At 36.7% G+C, this 17631-nt stretch overlaps 1 protein-coding gene across 9 annotated transcripts in view; it reads right to left on the bottom strand.

Annotated features, from left to right (window-relative positions):
- The window catches only part of ST7L (suppression of tumorigenicity 7 like), a 196027-nt gene that overhangs the window by 177785 nt on the left and 611 nt on the right, over nucleotides 1–17631 (bottom strand). For 5 of the 9 annotated variants that reach the window (XR_009564400.2, XM_060301265.2, XM_030869034.3 and 2 more), the window contains exons 1-5: nucleotides 17367–17582; nucleotides 15567–15649; nucleotides 12060–12222; nucleotides 6705–6759; nucleotides 3719–3834 (exon numbers count right to left, since the gene is read on the bottom strand). Coding sequence is in view for 8 of the 9 variants with exons in the window: in XM_060301265.2 (XP_060157248.1) it covers nucleotides 3719–3834; nucleotides 6705–6759; nucleotides 12060–12222; nucleotides 15567–15649; nucleotides 17367–17574 (625 nt within the window). In the remaining variant the exon portion in view is untranslated. Of the gene's footprint in view, nucleotides 1–3718; nucleotides 3835–6704; nucleotides 6760–12059; nucleotides 12223–15566; nucleotides 15650–17366; nucleotides 17599–17631 lie in introns of those variants that run through there. The other 4 variants (XM_060301280.1, XM_030869047.3, XM_030869038.2 and 1 more) reach the window with 3 other exon arrangements.

The raw sequence follows: 17631 nt of genomic DNA, 5'->3' as shown, positions 1-17631 counted from the left end.
TCTAAGAGAGTCACAGCTCAGGTCTAACTAATTACTGCCAAGTGGAAATGCAGGTCCATATTTCCCAACTTAAAATTGTAAATCTGGAGTTTAATGTTAAATCTCCTGATTTTTTTAAATGTTGAAAAAAAAAACCAAAAACATGAAAGCAAATTAACCAAAAAAACACTGCTGGCTGGCCCTGAGAATATGTTTGTTCACTGTCCTAAATAAACAAATCAATAGAATAACAACAAAAATCTACTAACTTAGGGCTTCCCTGGTGGTTCAGTGGTTAAGAATCCGCCTGCCAATGCAGGGGACAGGGGTTCGAGACCTGCTCCGGGAAGATCCCACATGCCGTGAGGCCTGTGCACCACAACTACTGAGCCTGTGCTCTAGAGCCTGCGAGCCACAACTACTGAAGCCCGAGCGCCTAGAACCTGTGCTCTGCAACAACAGAAGCCACCGCAATGAGAAGCCCACGCACCACAATGAAGAGTAGCCCCAGCTTTCCTCAACTATAGAAAAACCTGCATGCAGCAATGAAGACCCAGCGCAGCCAAAAATAAAGAAAATAAAATAAATACATTTATTTAAAAAAATCTACTAATTTAGTAATTACTGATGACAAGAGTCAAGAGAAATTTGTCACATCACACGTATAGGCACGTTTGTCTTTTTTTAATATAAAACTATAGACATAAATCATTATCTTTATGTGAATATCTGAAAAGATCAATATGGAACCAACAGTCCATTTCTGGATTATCATTTGTGGATAAGGTTTAGTTCAGTCTTTAACTGGGATTATGCATACCTCTAGAAGTACTACATGAAACTTTGCAAGGACCAAAATGGGACACACCGTTTTAAGAGAATCAATTTCTAAAGCTTCGGCTATATATGACTCTTTCCTATAACTGATCTACCTGAAGAATGTTCACCTGATTTGTCTGTCATGCTGGTTTTCCTTTCCTAGCCAACATATGCTCCCCGACTCAGTGCGTCCCCTAAAGATATATTACCTTTTCCTACTTTACAAAAGAAAAGCTTACTTTTCACCCATCCTGAATCTTTCCAAGGTAAGTTGCCCTAGAGTGTAAAGATCTCCATGTGCCTCAAGGGACAATTCAAAGTTTGGGTTTGGGAGGAACCATTTTTAATCAAGGAACCTATAATAGGGATTTGTGCCATTTACTTACTTAACAGTGAAGCTCAGCATTAGAAATAGAGTATTCTGGCCCCTGGAATTTCTGAATTCAAGTATATTGTAGAGTGGGGAGGGAGTGATAATTTTTATCAGTTCCATTTATCAGCACCCTTTCTCCCCTTACTATCAAAGCATGCATTGCTCCTAAGGGAAGGTATCCTCATAATAAGGCAAATAAAGCATTAGTAAGGGATAATAAAGGCAGTGGAATCTTGTTTCGGCCAAGTGATAAGCTCACGGGCAAGGCTTTAAGACTTATCTATCTTTCTATCTTAGAATCTGAATTCAGAAGAGAGATGGTTGTCATAGGGATGCATGTTAACATGTTTATTTGAATTAAAAAATGAAGTCAGACTTCTCTGTCAGAAAGTAAGTCTGATTTAGTTGACAGGAAGGAAAATGAGAACTCACCCAGCCAATTAAGTTATATGGAGGACTCTTTCCAAAGTTGGAAGAGCCAAATATGTAGCTTGAAGGATTTGACAAAAATATAAAGTACATGATTCCATTTAGAACTTTATGATCAAAAGAAACTTAAATTAAAAAAAAATTATACAAAAACTTTATTGTGGAAAAGTATTTAAGTGTGATTAAAAAACTCTCAAATATAAAATAATTATATTATAATAAAATCATACAGAGGTGTGGAATGGATATGAGTTCAACAAGAAAAAGTACTTATATAAAATTTACTGCTGTTAGAGTATTTGTTCATGTACTTTTCAATGGATCATGGTGGATATCAAGTCATTAGATTCCTTGAAATACATTCAAATATAGAGTATTTTAGTGTTATTTTTAAATGTCTATATTTATAATATGTTAAAAATTACATTCTTTGCAATTATTTAACCTTATGATGTCAAGTTAAAAATGTGTGAAGGGATACATAGTTTTTCAAAATTCTTTTAGGAGCTATGTGAACAAAAATGTTTTAAGACCACAGCTTTAGTGGATAGCCATGGCTGCTACTTGAAAAGCCTGCCAAGGTTTGCAATTCTGCCCATGAGAGGGAGGTGAAGCCTTAATATCCACAGTCACCTCAGTCCTCATAGTTAACGTACAATACTGATTTTCCACTGCTGTTATTTCCTTAACATTATACTTTTGCCATTAATGTAAACATTAAGCACATAAACATACAGCAATTCCTTTTTCTCTGATTTGCAATTAAACCATTTTATGTAACCATACCAAAGATCCTTGGGTTTCCTGCTACTACAGATGCTGAATATATTTAATACAGCAGAGATATAGCACAATGAACTCACTTCAATGTTGGAAAACTGGCTGTTTTTCAGACCGTAACTGTTGGTGATTTTCTTCTGCCTATCAATGTGATGAGTAGAAGCAGTAATAGTATAGTGGTTAAGAGCTAAACTTGAGCTTGAAACCCAGCTTTTTCATTTATTAGCCAGGTGATTTAGGAAATGTTACTTGTCTCCCCTTTGCCTCAGTTCCTTTACATTTAAAATGTGGCTGATAATAGTACCTATCTCATGAAGTGATTGGGAAGATTAAATTAGTATCTTTATATAAATTGCTTAGAACAGTGCTTGGCGCATAATAAGTGTTATACAAGTGTTAGCTATTATTACTGAAATTGCTTAAGACATCTGTGACACCAAGGCTATTCATTCATTCATACTTCCATCAAAGAATAAATATTAATATTTACAGTATATCAGGCAGTGTTCTAGATGATAAGGATTCAAAGATGACAAGTATAGTCCCTAATTTCCACAGTTTCACACATTATTAGGGAGGACAAACATTAAAACAACATGATAAACCAACAAGTAAGTGTTTACAGTTGAATAAATTAACTAAAATTATTATAAAAGTGAGGTTTTGACTAAGTACTGTAGAATTGCAGAGATCAGGGAAGCCTTCCCAGAGAATGAGACTTTTAATTTTGAAGGATAAAAGTAGAAGCATAGATAAGGTAGGAGAAGGCAGTCGAAATAGTTGTGATAAAGATCCCTGTCTTTAAGCCAAACATTTAAGAGTTTCTATACTCACTTCTACAGAGAAGATTAGAGAGAACTAAACACAGACATTTCTATGATCTTCCACCACTTTATATGCATCTCTGACTTATGACTGGAATAAAATATACCCCATTTTTCTCTACATGCTGTGCCCCAATGTTTAACTTTGCCTTATTTTTTTTTTTTAATGTGTAATTATAGGTGTTAACTTCCCCAACCAAAACTGGGTACACTGTTCTCTGTATAAGCAATTGCTGTATTCGATCTGAAAGGTTTTCTAAGTAATAAAAGAAGCAATTTAATTAATTTTTGTAAAATACTTTAAATTCTATAAAGAATTTAAATTTCATCTTATAAAAGACAAAAAAGTACGATAACCTAGTTTACAATCATAATTAGTTTCAATTTAATCTGGGTTTCTTATCAATGATGCAAACTCCAAGCCAAATAACTTTGTATAATAAATAACTCTAAAAAACTTTAAAAATAATTTTTATGACTACTGTTTACCCCAAGAACAGATTATGACACATACCTGTGTCTGAAGGACGTAAAAAGTCCGTGTCACAGGTGAAAAAGGTCTGATGGTCCTGAGCTGACAAATTCATGTCATAGTATGTAAGTGGCTCTTTACCAGTCACCCAAGTGTATCTTTACCAAAACACAATAAAATATGTAAATTGAACATGAGAGAGCATCTGTCTGCTACAACAGATACTTTTTAAAATTCAAAAATATACTGCTACAAATCTTATTTCAGGATGTTTCAAAAGCTTATTATAATCAATAAAGCAAAAGAGATAACCTATCCAAACTACTCAGAGTACAATAATAAAACATCAAAAACCAAAACGGAAAAGGTAGATTATTCAACAAACAGTGCTTCAAAATTGAATTTGAAGATAAAACAATTTGACTTAAATATATACTTTTTTAAGTATACTTAAATAAATTCTCAGTGAATTAGAATTAAGTATTAAAAGTAAAACTACAAAGAAACTAGAAAAAAACACAAGTGATTTTTTACTAGATGTCAAGATGATAAAGGGTTTTCAAAGCATAAAAGCAAAAAAAAAACTTCTTTCAGATTTTACTAAATTAGAAATTTTACCTTTCATTTCCCCCTAAAACCCTCAATAATTAATAGCAGGTAACAAACTGTCTAATAAATACATTTTAAAATATCCAATCTCATTGGTAATTAACAAATAGCAAATTAAAATAACTAATTTTGACTATTCAACTATAAAATTGGCAAATATATATTGTCAGGGGTGAGATGGGACTCACACATATTGCTGTTACAAATATAAATTGGTATTTACATTTCTTTTTCCAGAAATCAATTAGATAATATCTATCAAGAGCCTTAAAAATAACACCTAGTTAGATGACGGGTATATGGAATTCCATTATACCACTCTCTCTACTTTCGTTTATTTTTGAAATTTTCCACCATTAAAAGAAAAACTTAAAGGGGGGAAAAAAAACTGTTCACACCTTTTGATTCAGTAATTCCAGTGCTACAAATCAACCCTAAGGAAATAATCATATATGTGGCTAAAGATTTATATATAAAGCTATCCCTCTAGAGTAAATGTTAACAGTGAAATATAACCTGTGACCTGGATAGGGGAGCAGTAGGTAAGTTATGTATGGTACCTCCATATAATAGAATACAGTACAACTATTAAAAATCATGTTTTTGAAGAAATTCATGTTTTGAAGAAATTCTGTGGTAAATTCACACATAATGAATTTTATATATTATGATGTTCAAGTTTTGTTTCTATATATGTGTATAGAAGAGAGACTGGATGGAAATACTAATAGCAGTTATTACTTAGTGGTAGAAAAAGGTGATTTTTTACTTTCTTTCTCATACATCTTTTTATTTTCCAACTTTCAACAATGAATATGTGTATATTTTATAATCAGAAAAAGCATTTTAAAAGCACATTGTGGGCTTCCCTGGTGGTGCAGTGGTTGAGAGTCCGCCTGCCGATGCAAGGGACACGGGTTCGTGCCCCAGTCCGGGAAGATCCCACATGCCGCGGAGTGGCTGGGCCCGTGAACCATGGCCGCTGAGCCTGCACGTCCGGAGCCTGTGCTCCGCAACGGGAGAGGCCACAACAGTGAGAGGCCCGCGTACCGCAAAAAAAATAAAAATAAAAATAAAAGCACATTGTGTTATTTATATACGTGATCAAAGATTTTAAGTTATTTAATTGTATAAGTTGCCTTTAAAGTTTCTATTTAAAGTTTTTAGCTATTTTAGGAGAAATTATCATGAAGAAAAAGGAAAAAGCAAATCCTTGTTCATTTAACAAAGTTTGGTATACTTTCTAAAATCATAAAAAAAATGAACGATCTACATTAATCCCAAAATGATTTAAAGCAGCTAAAAAACACATGCACAGTATCAATAACTTAAATTAGCAGTAAATTTTAAAAGACTCAGTAAAGTAAAACAAGGATTGAGCCATAAAATGGCTCATACCAAAGAGTTCTATACACTTGCTAAAGGTTGGCTACGATATGATTCCAAGCTTCCTAGAACCACAATGATTACCAGTGCAATTTAGACTTTTACATTAAGACAAACTAATCATTCAAAAAGAAGCATTAAGAGTTCGTTATACTAAGATAAGAAATTTCTCTTTAAGATTTTCATGAAGTAGATACTATAAGATAACAAGAATAGCCTAAAAACTTTTTAATAAACACAGTGAGAAGTTCAAGGACCTGTTTCTTGCAGAATCCCTTAATATAAGCTAATGGCATCTATCATAAAAGCCTAGCTTTGGCTTCCCAGGATGTGACTGTCCTACACTATCAAGTACTTACACACAGGGATTACTGCTAAATTATTTTGTATCCCCATCATTTTGCATAGTGCCAATACATAGTAGACATAAACTGTTTCTTGTTCAATGAATTAAATAACATGCCCCAGTCTACCTCCAGGTAAAACACAGCCCTTTCCAAAACAAAAGTAAAGTATCTTTGGTCATAAGTTTTTCAAAAGTCGTTTTCTCATTTAGAATAAAAACCAGAAGAGAAATGGACACAATAGTGTAGCTAGGGAATGGCAATACGAAATACAGTATAAAAGTATTATGCTCTGTACTGTTGCACAAATGAAATTTATATTCACATTCAGATTGATATTTTCTAGTGAATCGTCAAATAAAGTTTGCAATTGAGCACATGTGCACAGGAATATGCTGACATTTGCAATTTTTTCTCTATCTCATGAATTCTTTGAAAAGGCTTTCTGCCATAAACCAAGAGCCAAATGTATACTTACATCACAAACATATGGTTTGAAGCAATGTTTCTCATGATTATAAAAGTAAATATAGTCAAGATGCTGCCAATTAAACCTTGGGCTAATCATTTTACCTTATATCAGTATCTCCAACCAGAAGAGCTGTGATATATTTGTAAAAATAAATTTTTCCATAATACTTTTATTCTAAAACCAATGCCATAATTATACTGAAAGCAAAATGTAATACCTCCTATATTCTGCTCCTCTGAAAAGATTTAGAGGATTTCTCCATACCTTGCATTCTAAAAAACAAAGAGAAAAAGGGGGAAAATAAGACAGTTTAATCAAATGTAGTTAAATCTTAATTTGGTCAACATGTATAGTCACTGTATGCTAAGTACAGTGCTAGCCACATATAGCACAAAGATGAATAAGGCATGGACCACCCTGCTGTCATGCAGTGTACAACCAAATCTAGTCATTCCCTTATTTCTGTCTCCATAGCATTTGGTTCACAATTCAAGTACCACACTTACCATATTACAATGTGACTATCTAGTTTTCAGTTTCTCCTTTAAAATATAAGCTTTTAAAACTTTGCTCAGGGGCTTCCCTGGTGGTGCAGTGGTTGAGAGTCTGCATGCCGATGCAGGGGACACGGGTTCGTGCCCCAGTCTGGGAAGATCCCACATGCCGCGGAGCGGCTGGGCCCATAAGCCATGGCCACTGAGCCTGCACGTCTGGAACCTGTGCTCAAAAAAAACTTTGCTCATTTTGTACTTCTGGAACCACAGCATTTGGAACTAACTTAACTGAATTAAGTGTAGCATGAGAATTAGTTATGTAAACTATCACCTACACTGTGTGATAAGTGCTATGATAGAGATATATTTTGTTCCAAGAGAAAAAAAGGAAGTGATTAAGTTTGCTCTGGAGAAATTAGGGGAGACTTTAGAAAGGTTGTGACATTTAAACTTGAACCACTGTAAAAATAAGTAGAAGGTTGCCAGATGAAGAACATTCTAAGCAGAGAAGTATGAGAAAACCACACAGCATACTTAGGTTAGAGTACATGGTAGAAGGTGAGAGGGAGAGCTGTAAATGAGGCTAGAAAATAGACTGGGGGAAATTGATGAAGGGGCTTACATACCATGTAAAGAGTTTAGACATTATCCTTAGTCAATCAGAAGCCATCAAAGGTTTATAAACAGAAAAATAACAAATATCAAGACTTTGGTTAGATCAGCAGTTCTCAAAGTATCATTCATGGAACTGCAAAGTAACAACTCGTTTCATAATAAATGCTAAGACATTGTTTGCCTTTTTAACTTGTTGATTTGAACCCAACCCTGAGAGTAAGGGCGTCCTTAAATTTTGTGCCCCAAGCACCTGACTTAACCTCACACTAGTCCCAGTCCTGCAAAGTTGGGCTAATGGTACAACTCAAAGGTTGGTAAAACTGCTGGTACTTTAAAGTAGTGGTCATTGGATTCCTCACCCCCACTCCAGTAAACAAGGCAACCAAATATGATGGTTGTCTCCAGTATAAGCAATTGTTTTTTGAGCTGGACTGACCTTTTTTTTTTTTTTCATGGAATCTCACTTTTACTTGAAAGAGTCACTAACAGACAAATTTATGATTATTCAGACAGATACCTGGCAAATATTTTCTCAAAGTTGAACAAAGTGAATCTGTCAAATTCAAGGAAGAAAAAGTAGCATTTGCTGCCAATGATAAAACTTGAGCTTTCAAGTACATACTAGAATTTTGAAAAACTTGTATCAGTTACCATGAGCCTGACAATTTCTCAACTTAAAGGCTTTCCTGTGAGATTAGTGGTGATATTAACAAACGTCATTTTAAAAAATTATACAATATTTCAATATTTGGAAGACACGTATAACTCAGGGAACGAGTATTTTCCAAATGGCCAATGCATGATTTATAAAATTATTCATAAGTGAAAGACCCATTCAAAATGGGACACCAAGGGATTTTAATGTACAGAACATGGCAAGTTAACTGATATAGCTTCAGATTCCACATTGCAACTAAACTTTAAGAAAGTACCTCAGTAAATTTTGGTGTTGTATTGAAAATGAATATCCACAACCTTCTGAAAGGTTATTAAAATACTTTTCCCTTTTCCAACTACATATCTGTGTGAGAACAGATTTTCTTCATAGATGTCAAGCAAAACAACATTTCACAACAATGCAGAAGTAGATATGAGAATAAGCAACTTTTTATTAAGCTAGATATTAAAGAGATTTAAATAAATGTAAAGAAATGGCAGTCTTCTGATTAAAATTTTCTCGTTTTGGAAAATATAATTATTTTTCATGATATGTGTATTAGTTCAGGCTGCCATAACTAAATACCATAGATTGGGTGACTTAAACAACAGAAATTTATTTTCTCACAGTTCTGAAGTCTGGAAGTCTGAAATCAGGGTGCCAACATGGTTAGGTTCTGGTAAGAGCTCTCTTCCTGGCTTACAGATGGCTGCCTTCTTCCTGTGTCCTTACATGTCTCCTCCCATAGTGGAGAGAGAAATTAATCTCTCTTCTTCTCCTAAGGCTACCAATCCTATCACATTAGAAGCCCACCCTTACAACCTCATTTAACCTTAATTGTCTCCTAAAAGTCCTGCCTCCAAATATAGTTACATTAGAGGTTACAGCTTCAACATATGAATTTGAGGTGGGGGAGAGACACAGTTCAGTTCATAGAACTATGTTAACATGCAATGGGTTTCCTGTTATTTTAAAAATAACTAATAAATAAATATTTTTTTAATTTGTTTTAATTTCTAATATGGTAAATATTGGGGACATAATCAATATATAAACAAAAGCTCTTGAGGTCCTCAATAATTTTTAGGAGTATAAACGATTCCGGAATCTAAAAAATTTGAGAAACACTTTTTTACATAGTAAGGGGAGAGAATGCACTAAAAGGAGAAGTATCATAGGCAGGGAAACCAGTTAGGGTATACAGCAATAGTCCAGGAAAGAGATATCTAAGGCCTACATATGGGACACTGAATGTTGAAAAAGAAGGTAAAATAGAGTCAAGGTAATTTTTGAGGGGAATCAATAGCATACGATGAGGGTCAATAGTCTGGAGAAGGAAGGGGAAATAAAAGAGATATAATCTAAAACAACTCAAAGGTTTCTATTTTGGAAATTAATAGATTTTAGGATTATGGAAGGTACCTATTAAAAGAAGATAATTAGCAGTTTCACTTTGGACAGAATGAGTTTAGGGTTGCTTAGGGCCATCAAAGGTGGAGATTTCTAGCAAAGAGTTAGAAATGTGGGTCTAGAACATAAAAGAGAGCTTGGGGACAGAAAGTTAACATTGGTTCTCCCAATACATATGTCTGTGGATGATAATACTATAGAAGGAGATGCAGCTACCCAGGGAGAGAAAGTGGAACCAAAGGAGAACTGTGACTCACTTCTGAGGTCAATTCATGCATCTCTTCTGTGAAACATTTTGCGGCCTTCCTTCCAAGAATAACTGACCATTCCCTCTTTTCATCACCATAGTATCTTCCATACACTATATAAAAGTATCTTTTGTATCTTTTGCCATCACTTATTTATATGTCTGTATCCTATACTAAGCTGGAATGTTCTTAAGGTTATCTTCACTTTCATTATGCAATGGTATACTCAATCTCACAATAGGGAATAAGACTGTATAATGCATTATCGTTATAATTATTTACATACTGGACTCTGAGCTTCTTGGGGACACATCTATGTCATATTCACCTTTTTTTTTAAGATTTATTATTTGTTTATTGATTTATTTATTTAATTTTTGGCTGCATGGGGTCTTAGTTGCAGCACGCAGGATCTTCGTTGTGGTGTGCGGGCTTCTCTCTAGTTGCAGCATGCGGGTTTTCTCTTTAGTTGTGGTGCACAGGCTCCAGGGCACATGGGCTCTGTAGTTGTGGCATGTGGGTTCCAGAGCATGAGCTCTGTAGTTTGCAGCATGCAGGTTCTAGTTGAGGCGCGCAAGCTCAGTAGTTGTGGCACGCAGTCTTAGTTGCCCCGTAGCATGTAGGATCTTAGTTCCCTGACCAGGGATCGAACCCGTGTCCCCTGCACTGTATGGTGGATTCTTTACCACTGGACCTCTAGGGAAGTCCCTCATATTCATCTTAATATGCCTTATTCTTAAGAGTTCTGTAATTATTTCATGAAAGGGGAGAAAGGAGTAGGGCAGAGAAAATTACCATTATTCCTTCCCGTACTCCTGAATGGCTGCCAACCTCATCCCTACTAATCCTGGTCAACACCCACTCAAGCTTTTTTTTTTTTTATTTATTTACTTATTTATGGCTGCATTGGGTCTTCGTTGCTTCACGTGGGCTTTCTCTAGTTGTGGTGAGTGGAGGCTACTCTTCGTTGCGGTGTATGGGCTTCTCATTGTGGTGGCTTCTCTAGCTGCGGAGCATGGGCTTCAGGTGCGCAGGCTTCAGTAGTTGTGGTGCGAGGGCTCAGTAGTTGTGGCTTCCAGGCTCTAGAGCACAGGCTCAGTAGTTGTGGTTCATAGGCTTTGTTGCTCCACGGCATGTGGGATCTTCCCGGACCAGGGCTCAAACCCGCGTCCCCTGCATTGGCAGGCAGATTCTTAACCACTACGCCACCGGGGAAGTCCCCCACTCAAGCTTTAGGGCTCAGTTTAAAGAGTTCTTTCTTACAGACTTTCCCTGATCACACCTAAAAAGTGCCAGCAACTGCACTCAGGTAGTATTTTTCTACTAAATTAATATAACCCTAGTGGTTAGGCTTACTGAACAAATGAGACATTATGACATTCTGCAGAATTAACTCATTTGTATGAGTTAACTGTATGATTATAACCTATACCAAATGAAAGAAACAATAATCCAAAAATGTGATTTCTATCTGGCTTCAAATATTTTACTTTCCTAATTGCATAATTACTAGATACATATAGAGGAATAGTCTACAGTTTATGTATGACAACAGATTATCCATACAAGAATAACAGATTTTGATGTCTTTGTAAATATACTGAGAAGAAAAGCTATTTCTCCTAACTTTGCTCTCTTGGCAGAGATGGCTAATTGTCTTTGTTCTCTCCTTTATCAGTAATAAGATCCCCTTATCACCTGTGCATATATACACTGAGAAAATGACTACAATTTCTAGCCTCCCTTACAGCTAGTTCTGTTTATATGACAACGATCTGACCAGTAGAAAGTAAGTTGAAATAGTATATGACGCTGCTCGGAAGTGTCCTTGGTTGCTGTGGGGTGGGGGGTGGGGAAAGCGTCTTCTCCTGGCTTATTCTCCTTCCTGATGACTAGACTGTGGACATGATGGCTGAAGCCAGAGGAACTGTCTGGAACCACAAGGAAAAACTGCATTGGAGATGGTCGCAAAGAAAATAGAAGGAGTCTAGGTCTCTGATAATCATTGCTCTCCATATCAGCCATGGATTACCTATATTTAAAGGAAAGACAAACTGCTCTCTACTGTTATGAGTTTTCTATCTGCCACAGCCAAACACAATCTTAACAATACAGCTTTGAACACACATTAAGTCAGTAGTAGTCACCTGACAAATTCTGTCTGCTGGTTTCACTTTCTCTGCTGCTGGAAGGAGAACCTGGCTCTGAAATGCTGCCTTCTGTTCCTCCCATCAGTGGTCGCAAATGGCTTACAGATACTTGCTCAATAAAAGATGTGCCATGCTTATGGAAGTACCACCATTCAAATATCTGTGACAAACAGAAAACATCTTTCACTTAAAATAGAATTAATCAGCAGATATATGACCTCAAATCAAAACATTCTCTCAAGATGTTCCTGTTTAATTCAGCATTTGAAATGTGCCCTCCTTCCAAAAAATAAGCCAAACACAAGATTCCCTGATAACACATGCCAAGCCAAGGTAAAATGCCTTTTTACAACTTTGTAATGAAATTCAGACAAGCTTAGGCAACACTAGAATACGTCTGTAAATAAAGCATTAAAAAAACAGTAAGAAGTGTTTAAGCTATAAATAATGTAACTTACATTATAATGCCATTTTAGTCTATCTGTAGTATAATTAAAAGAAAAACAATTTTGAAACAACTAGCATGGTGGATTAACCACTAGACTAGGGTTAGAATGCCTACATTTGACTCCCAATTCAGCCATATATTAGCTGTGTGTTTTGGGGAAGTTAACTTCTAACCTCTCAGAGCCTCAATGTCCTATCTAGTAAATATGGTTAACAAGAATTGTAAGTGCTTTTAAACAACAAAGTACTACTCCAGTATTTGGCAGTATTATTAATGTAGGTTAAGAGTCAAGTTGATTCCCATATTGAACCATTTAAAAATCAGGATATTCCTTTCTTTCTGTTTCCATGGTTTATCATTGTTATAAGAAGAGGAATCAAAAGCAGCTCTCTGTGTTGAATGAGCAGAATGTTTCATATTCGGATACTCCAGCCTTTTCAACTCCCTTTGCTGGCTCCTTTGGGTCTGAGCTTAAATGACATGTCCTAGGGAACTTTTCCTGATTCCACAGAACAGAAAGCTATGTTATGCACTCCCATTGGCTCTTTTATTCTCCTTTCAGAGTAATCTTGTTACTCGTAATAATTAGTTAAACAACTGGCTTTGTTGCTATTCTTCAGCTTCCAAGCACATTACCTCTTCAGGTAGAAATAACACAAGCAGCACAACTAGCTTTCTCATTTCAGGTGGTAAAAGAAATTATAAATAAACTTTGCTAATAAAAACTCATCAATATTTCAAGGGGAATGACACAGTTTAACCTTTAAAATGTTACTTGAATTCTTAAGTTTTGTAAATTTAAAATGTTGCTTTAAAAAAAGTAACAACAAATTTTAAACACTTTTACATATTACATATGTAAGTTATATATTATATAAATGTAAGTTTTCTCCCCTCCTTATAAATGAGGAAATTAGGACTCAGAATTCATGTGACTTGCCCAAAGTTATCAGATAGTAAATGGCAGAGTCAAGACTCAAAACTACATCTGCTGGTTCCAAGACCAATGCTCTTTCTACTACATCAGCTGTTTAAAGATAGTTTATCTTCTTTATTTAGATTTTTATATGCTATGACAAAATATGCTAAATTATGAGTAGGCTTTATAAATCAATAAATTTTGAGGCTTTTAATAACAGAGTTTTCACCCAGAATTCCTCAATAATTTTTTTTAAGTCAAGAGAAAAATTGCTTTCTCATCTGGTATTTCACTTCAACAAAATGGTCAAGTGTTCGTCCCTATTTAAAAAAAAAAACAAAACAAAAAACCACTCCAATATAAATGCTATTATTTTTACATTTCTACTATAGTTATAGAGCACCACCTAGAGATGAGGAAAAAATACAGAAAAATTTCATTGGCCATGCATGCCATAATACTTCCTAAGATTTTTATCTGTAGCAGTATTTTTCCAAAGTTTATACTATGAAACACCAGTTCCCAGGGATGTTAATAAAGATTATAAAAATTTAAAAAATATTTTTAAAATACAAATGATAGCTTGGTTAAATAAAGCAAGGGAAAGCTGAATTAAACAGGTTTCTTTATTGTGGCACTTCTTAGAATAACGTGGCCAAAATTCATTAGTGTATGTCATGTTGCTGCAAGCTTTCACACACACTATCTCATTTAATCCTCATAACTATTAAGTTGATTTTTTTTTTTTTTTGGCTACACCGGGTGGCTCATGGGATCTTAATTCCCTGACCAGGGATACAACCCGGGCCTCGGCAGTGAAAGTGTGGAGTCCTTTGGGGCTTCCCTGGTGGCTCGGTGGTTGAGAATCCTCCTGCCAACGCAGGAGACACAGGTTCAAGCCCTGGTCCGGGAAGATCCCACACGCTGAGAAGCAATTGAGCCCGTGCGCCACAACTACTTAGCCTGCACTCTAGAACCTACGAGCCACAGCCACAAGCCCGTGTGCTGCCCTAGAGCCTGTGCTCCACAACAAGAGAAACCACTGAAATGAGAAGCCTGTGCACCGCAATGAAGAGTAGCCCCCACTTACCACAACTAGAGAAAACCTGCACGCAGTGACGAAGACTCAATGCAGCCAAAAAATAATTTTTTTTTTTTTTCTTGCGGTACGCGGGCCTCTCCCCGCTGCGGCCTCTCCCGCTTCAGAGCACAGGCTCCAGACACGCAGGCCCAGCAGCCACGGCCCACGGGCCCAGCCGCTCCGCGGCACGCGGGATCCTCCCGGACCGGGGCACGAACCCGCGTCCCCTGCATCGGCAGGTGGACTCTCAACCACTGCGCCAGCAGGGAAGCCCTAATTAATTAATTTTTTTAAAAATTAATTGAGTTGAGTCCCAAACCACTAGACCACCAAGGAATTTCCAAGTTGATACTATTATTATCTCCAGTGTACAGATGAGGAAATTGGAGCTTTAGAAAAGTTAATTCACTTTCTTGAAGTCATACAACTAAAGTGATGGTTAGCCTGTCTCACAAACTCTGCTCTTAAAACACTCTAGAGAAGGTAACTGGCAGCCTATAAGCCTAATTCAAGACAGATAAATTTTTAGTCTGCCCGATGTTGCCGACATTAAAGTATTGGAAGATTTTATATAAAAACTTTATATCCAGGTTCTCTTGAAATCGTCTGAAAAAATTGGAAGACCTGGTCCTGGTAATACTGGTCTGCAAGTCTACATGGCAACAATTAGCTTTAGCCTTTTCTAGAAGGAGCATGTACTGTCCAGATTACCCAGTCTTCAAAGTAAATAAAAATTTCAATTTTTACACTCTGCCAATTTTACTCATTTTTGTTACTAAGCCGAGCCTGCAAGCATTTACATCACAACCCACCTCCCACTACACCCCCCAACATACAATAAACAGTCTTTTATACACAAATGAATACTATCAATCTCTAAAAGTGGAGAGGAAGTTGCAGTGTTTTTTAAAATATTTTTTCACATTTTGAGAATGTGGAAAATTTTGAGAATGCTGATCTATAAGTATTTTTAATTATTATAATAACTATTTAAACAGATTTGATTTTTAGATAAACACCAAAGGAAATGGAAGGAAGGAAATGGAAACTACTTACAAATATTAGTCCTGATATCAAAGAAGATGTCCCTGTAAGTGCCACATAGAATTTGGGCGTCAATGAATTTAAAAATACTGTCACTGCCAAAAAGAATAAAAAAATCAAAGTTAAAAAAAATAAGTACCCAAGTTACAAATATGCAGGTGTCTTTATGAGTGGAGGGACACAAGTAGTATTAATATCTAATATGAGATTCATTTGAGAAAATTGTAATTTTTAAAAAGCTACTTTAAATTTTCATTGTATCACATCTTTAAAATGCCTTCACATATGTAAGGGTAGGATTTTACACTGCTGATTTGTTAAATAAGCAAATCAAAATGAGATCATTTAGCTTGCTGTTGAGAATAAAACCAGGAATATAATAATTTAGACAAGAACTTTTGCAATTCCATAAGGATAATATGAACAAATATACTGTTACAAAGGAGGATTAAAACTACTTCCTAATTATTTTGGTGAGATACAAACCAGTGTTTCAAATTAGAGGGAAGGAAACAGTGTGTGTATTTGGTATGTCAGCTACAGAGGCAAAATAACCCAAAAAGAATAGCAAACTAAGAGCTTCCTAAACCTGATTCACTGAAAACCTGGACCACATTCTTCACTTCAAATAATTGTCTCATAAATACTTTGGGTTTTAGAAAGAAACAAAAATCTGTAAAGTCATTGACTCTCATCTAAATGGTGTATCTAGTTAATATGTAAAAAAAAAAATGATAAACTCAATGAATAACATTTCACTGAGCATACAAACCATTAGTAGTCACTTCATTAACCTGTAACAGAAACACCAAATTAGCTTTTCAAACAGTCTAGGAAGGCCAATTTATCTAGCGTATTTTAGTGTGTTAGTTGCATCTGAATTTACATACTATGTTCTTAAAATGTCCAAAACATTTCAGAACATTATCTCACAGTCTTTCATGTCATTTCACGGAATAGAAAAGGGGACATTTGCCTTCTCTTGTTACAGGAAAATAAAACACAGTACTGATAGTCATAAAGATCCCATAACAGAAATACTTCCATTTTAATCTGAGGTTACCAATTTGTAATGACATGGTAAGAGGCCCTGGCTCCCATCCACTCTGTCCTGGCTACAGCTAAAGAATAATATTTGCAGAATCCAAGGGAATCATCACCTCTTATACGTCTTTGTAACTTCAGCCCACACTACACAGCAAGCTCTCTACAAATGTTGAAAGAAGGAACTAAGGAAAGAACCCACTGCTGTTTGTGGCTCTCTTTCTCTTTACTTCCTGTACTGTTCTATTTTATTACTCAAGATAAAGCCTAAAACAGAGAACGGACAAAAATATCACGAAAACTATTTCCTGACAAAACTATTTTAAAACATGAGAATGGCTGGCTAAGATCGTGTTGGTTTCTTTCAGATTTTTATTGTCTGGGTGCGGGTTCTCTCAGCTGAGTGGCAAGAGAATCAAAAGGTGTGTATAAATTCTCCATTCAAGTCTGAAAATGCTCTCATCTGCCCTACCACCTGAAGCTTACATTTTATCAGGTGGCTTCTCCTCGGGTAAACGAGGACAGAAGGGAGAGGGCGGACCTTAAGAGCTTTAGGGAGGAGCCGGTAGTTGCAGCTCAGGTTTGGCAGTCAGCTGCGGAGTAGCGGCCCAAGAGAAAAAGAACTCACTCGGTCGCACACACCGACTCATTCTGCGAAGCCCTCCAGTGATACTGAAAATCTCTGCCCTTTGGCCCTTGCCCCCGGCACCTCTCCTGCCCCCCAATCCCCCACGCCCGCCCGTCCCTCGGGAGCTCTGGGCCTCTCACCCGCTGCCAAATTCTCACACAGCCTCAGCGGGACCCTCAGAGCGTAAAGCAGCCCCAGCCCCGCCACGAACCACAGCGAGGCCCCAGTGCCCGCCAGGCCGGCCCGCAGCCGCTCCCTCCAGCCCAGCGGCGGGCTCCGGCCGGGAGCAGGAGCAGGAGGAGACGCCGCAGCTGCCGTTGCTTCACCTAAGCCGTCACCGTCCGCCATCTTGCCGCTCCCGGTGGCGCCGGGAGTTGGGAGGGGAGAAGGGCAGGAAACCGGGAG

The sequence above is a fragment of the Globicephala melas genome, chromosome 1 (assembly GCF_963455315.2).
Source record: "Globicephala melas chromosome 1, mGloMel1.2, whole genome shotgun sequence".
In the NCBI taxonomy this organism is placed as follows: Eukaryota; Metazoa; Chordata; class Mammalia; order Artiodactyla; family Delphinidae; genus Globicephala; species Globicephala melas.
The sequence above is the reverse complement of the archived record's forward strand: the minus strand, read 5'-3'. Positions and strand labels throughout refer to the sequence as shown.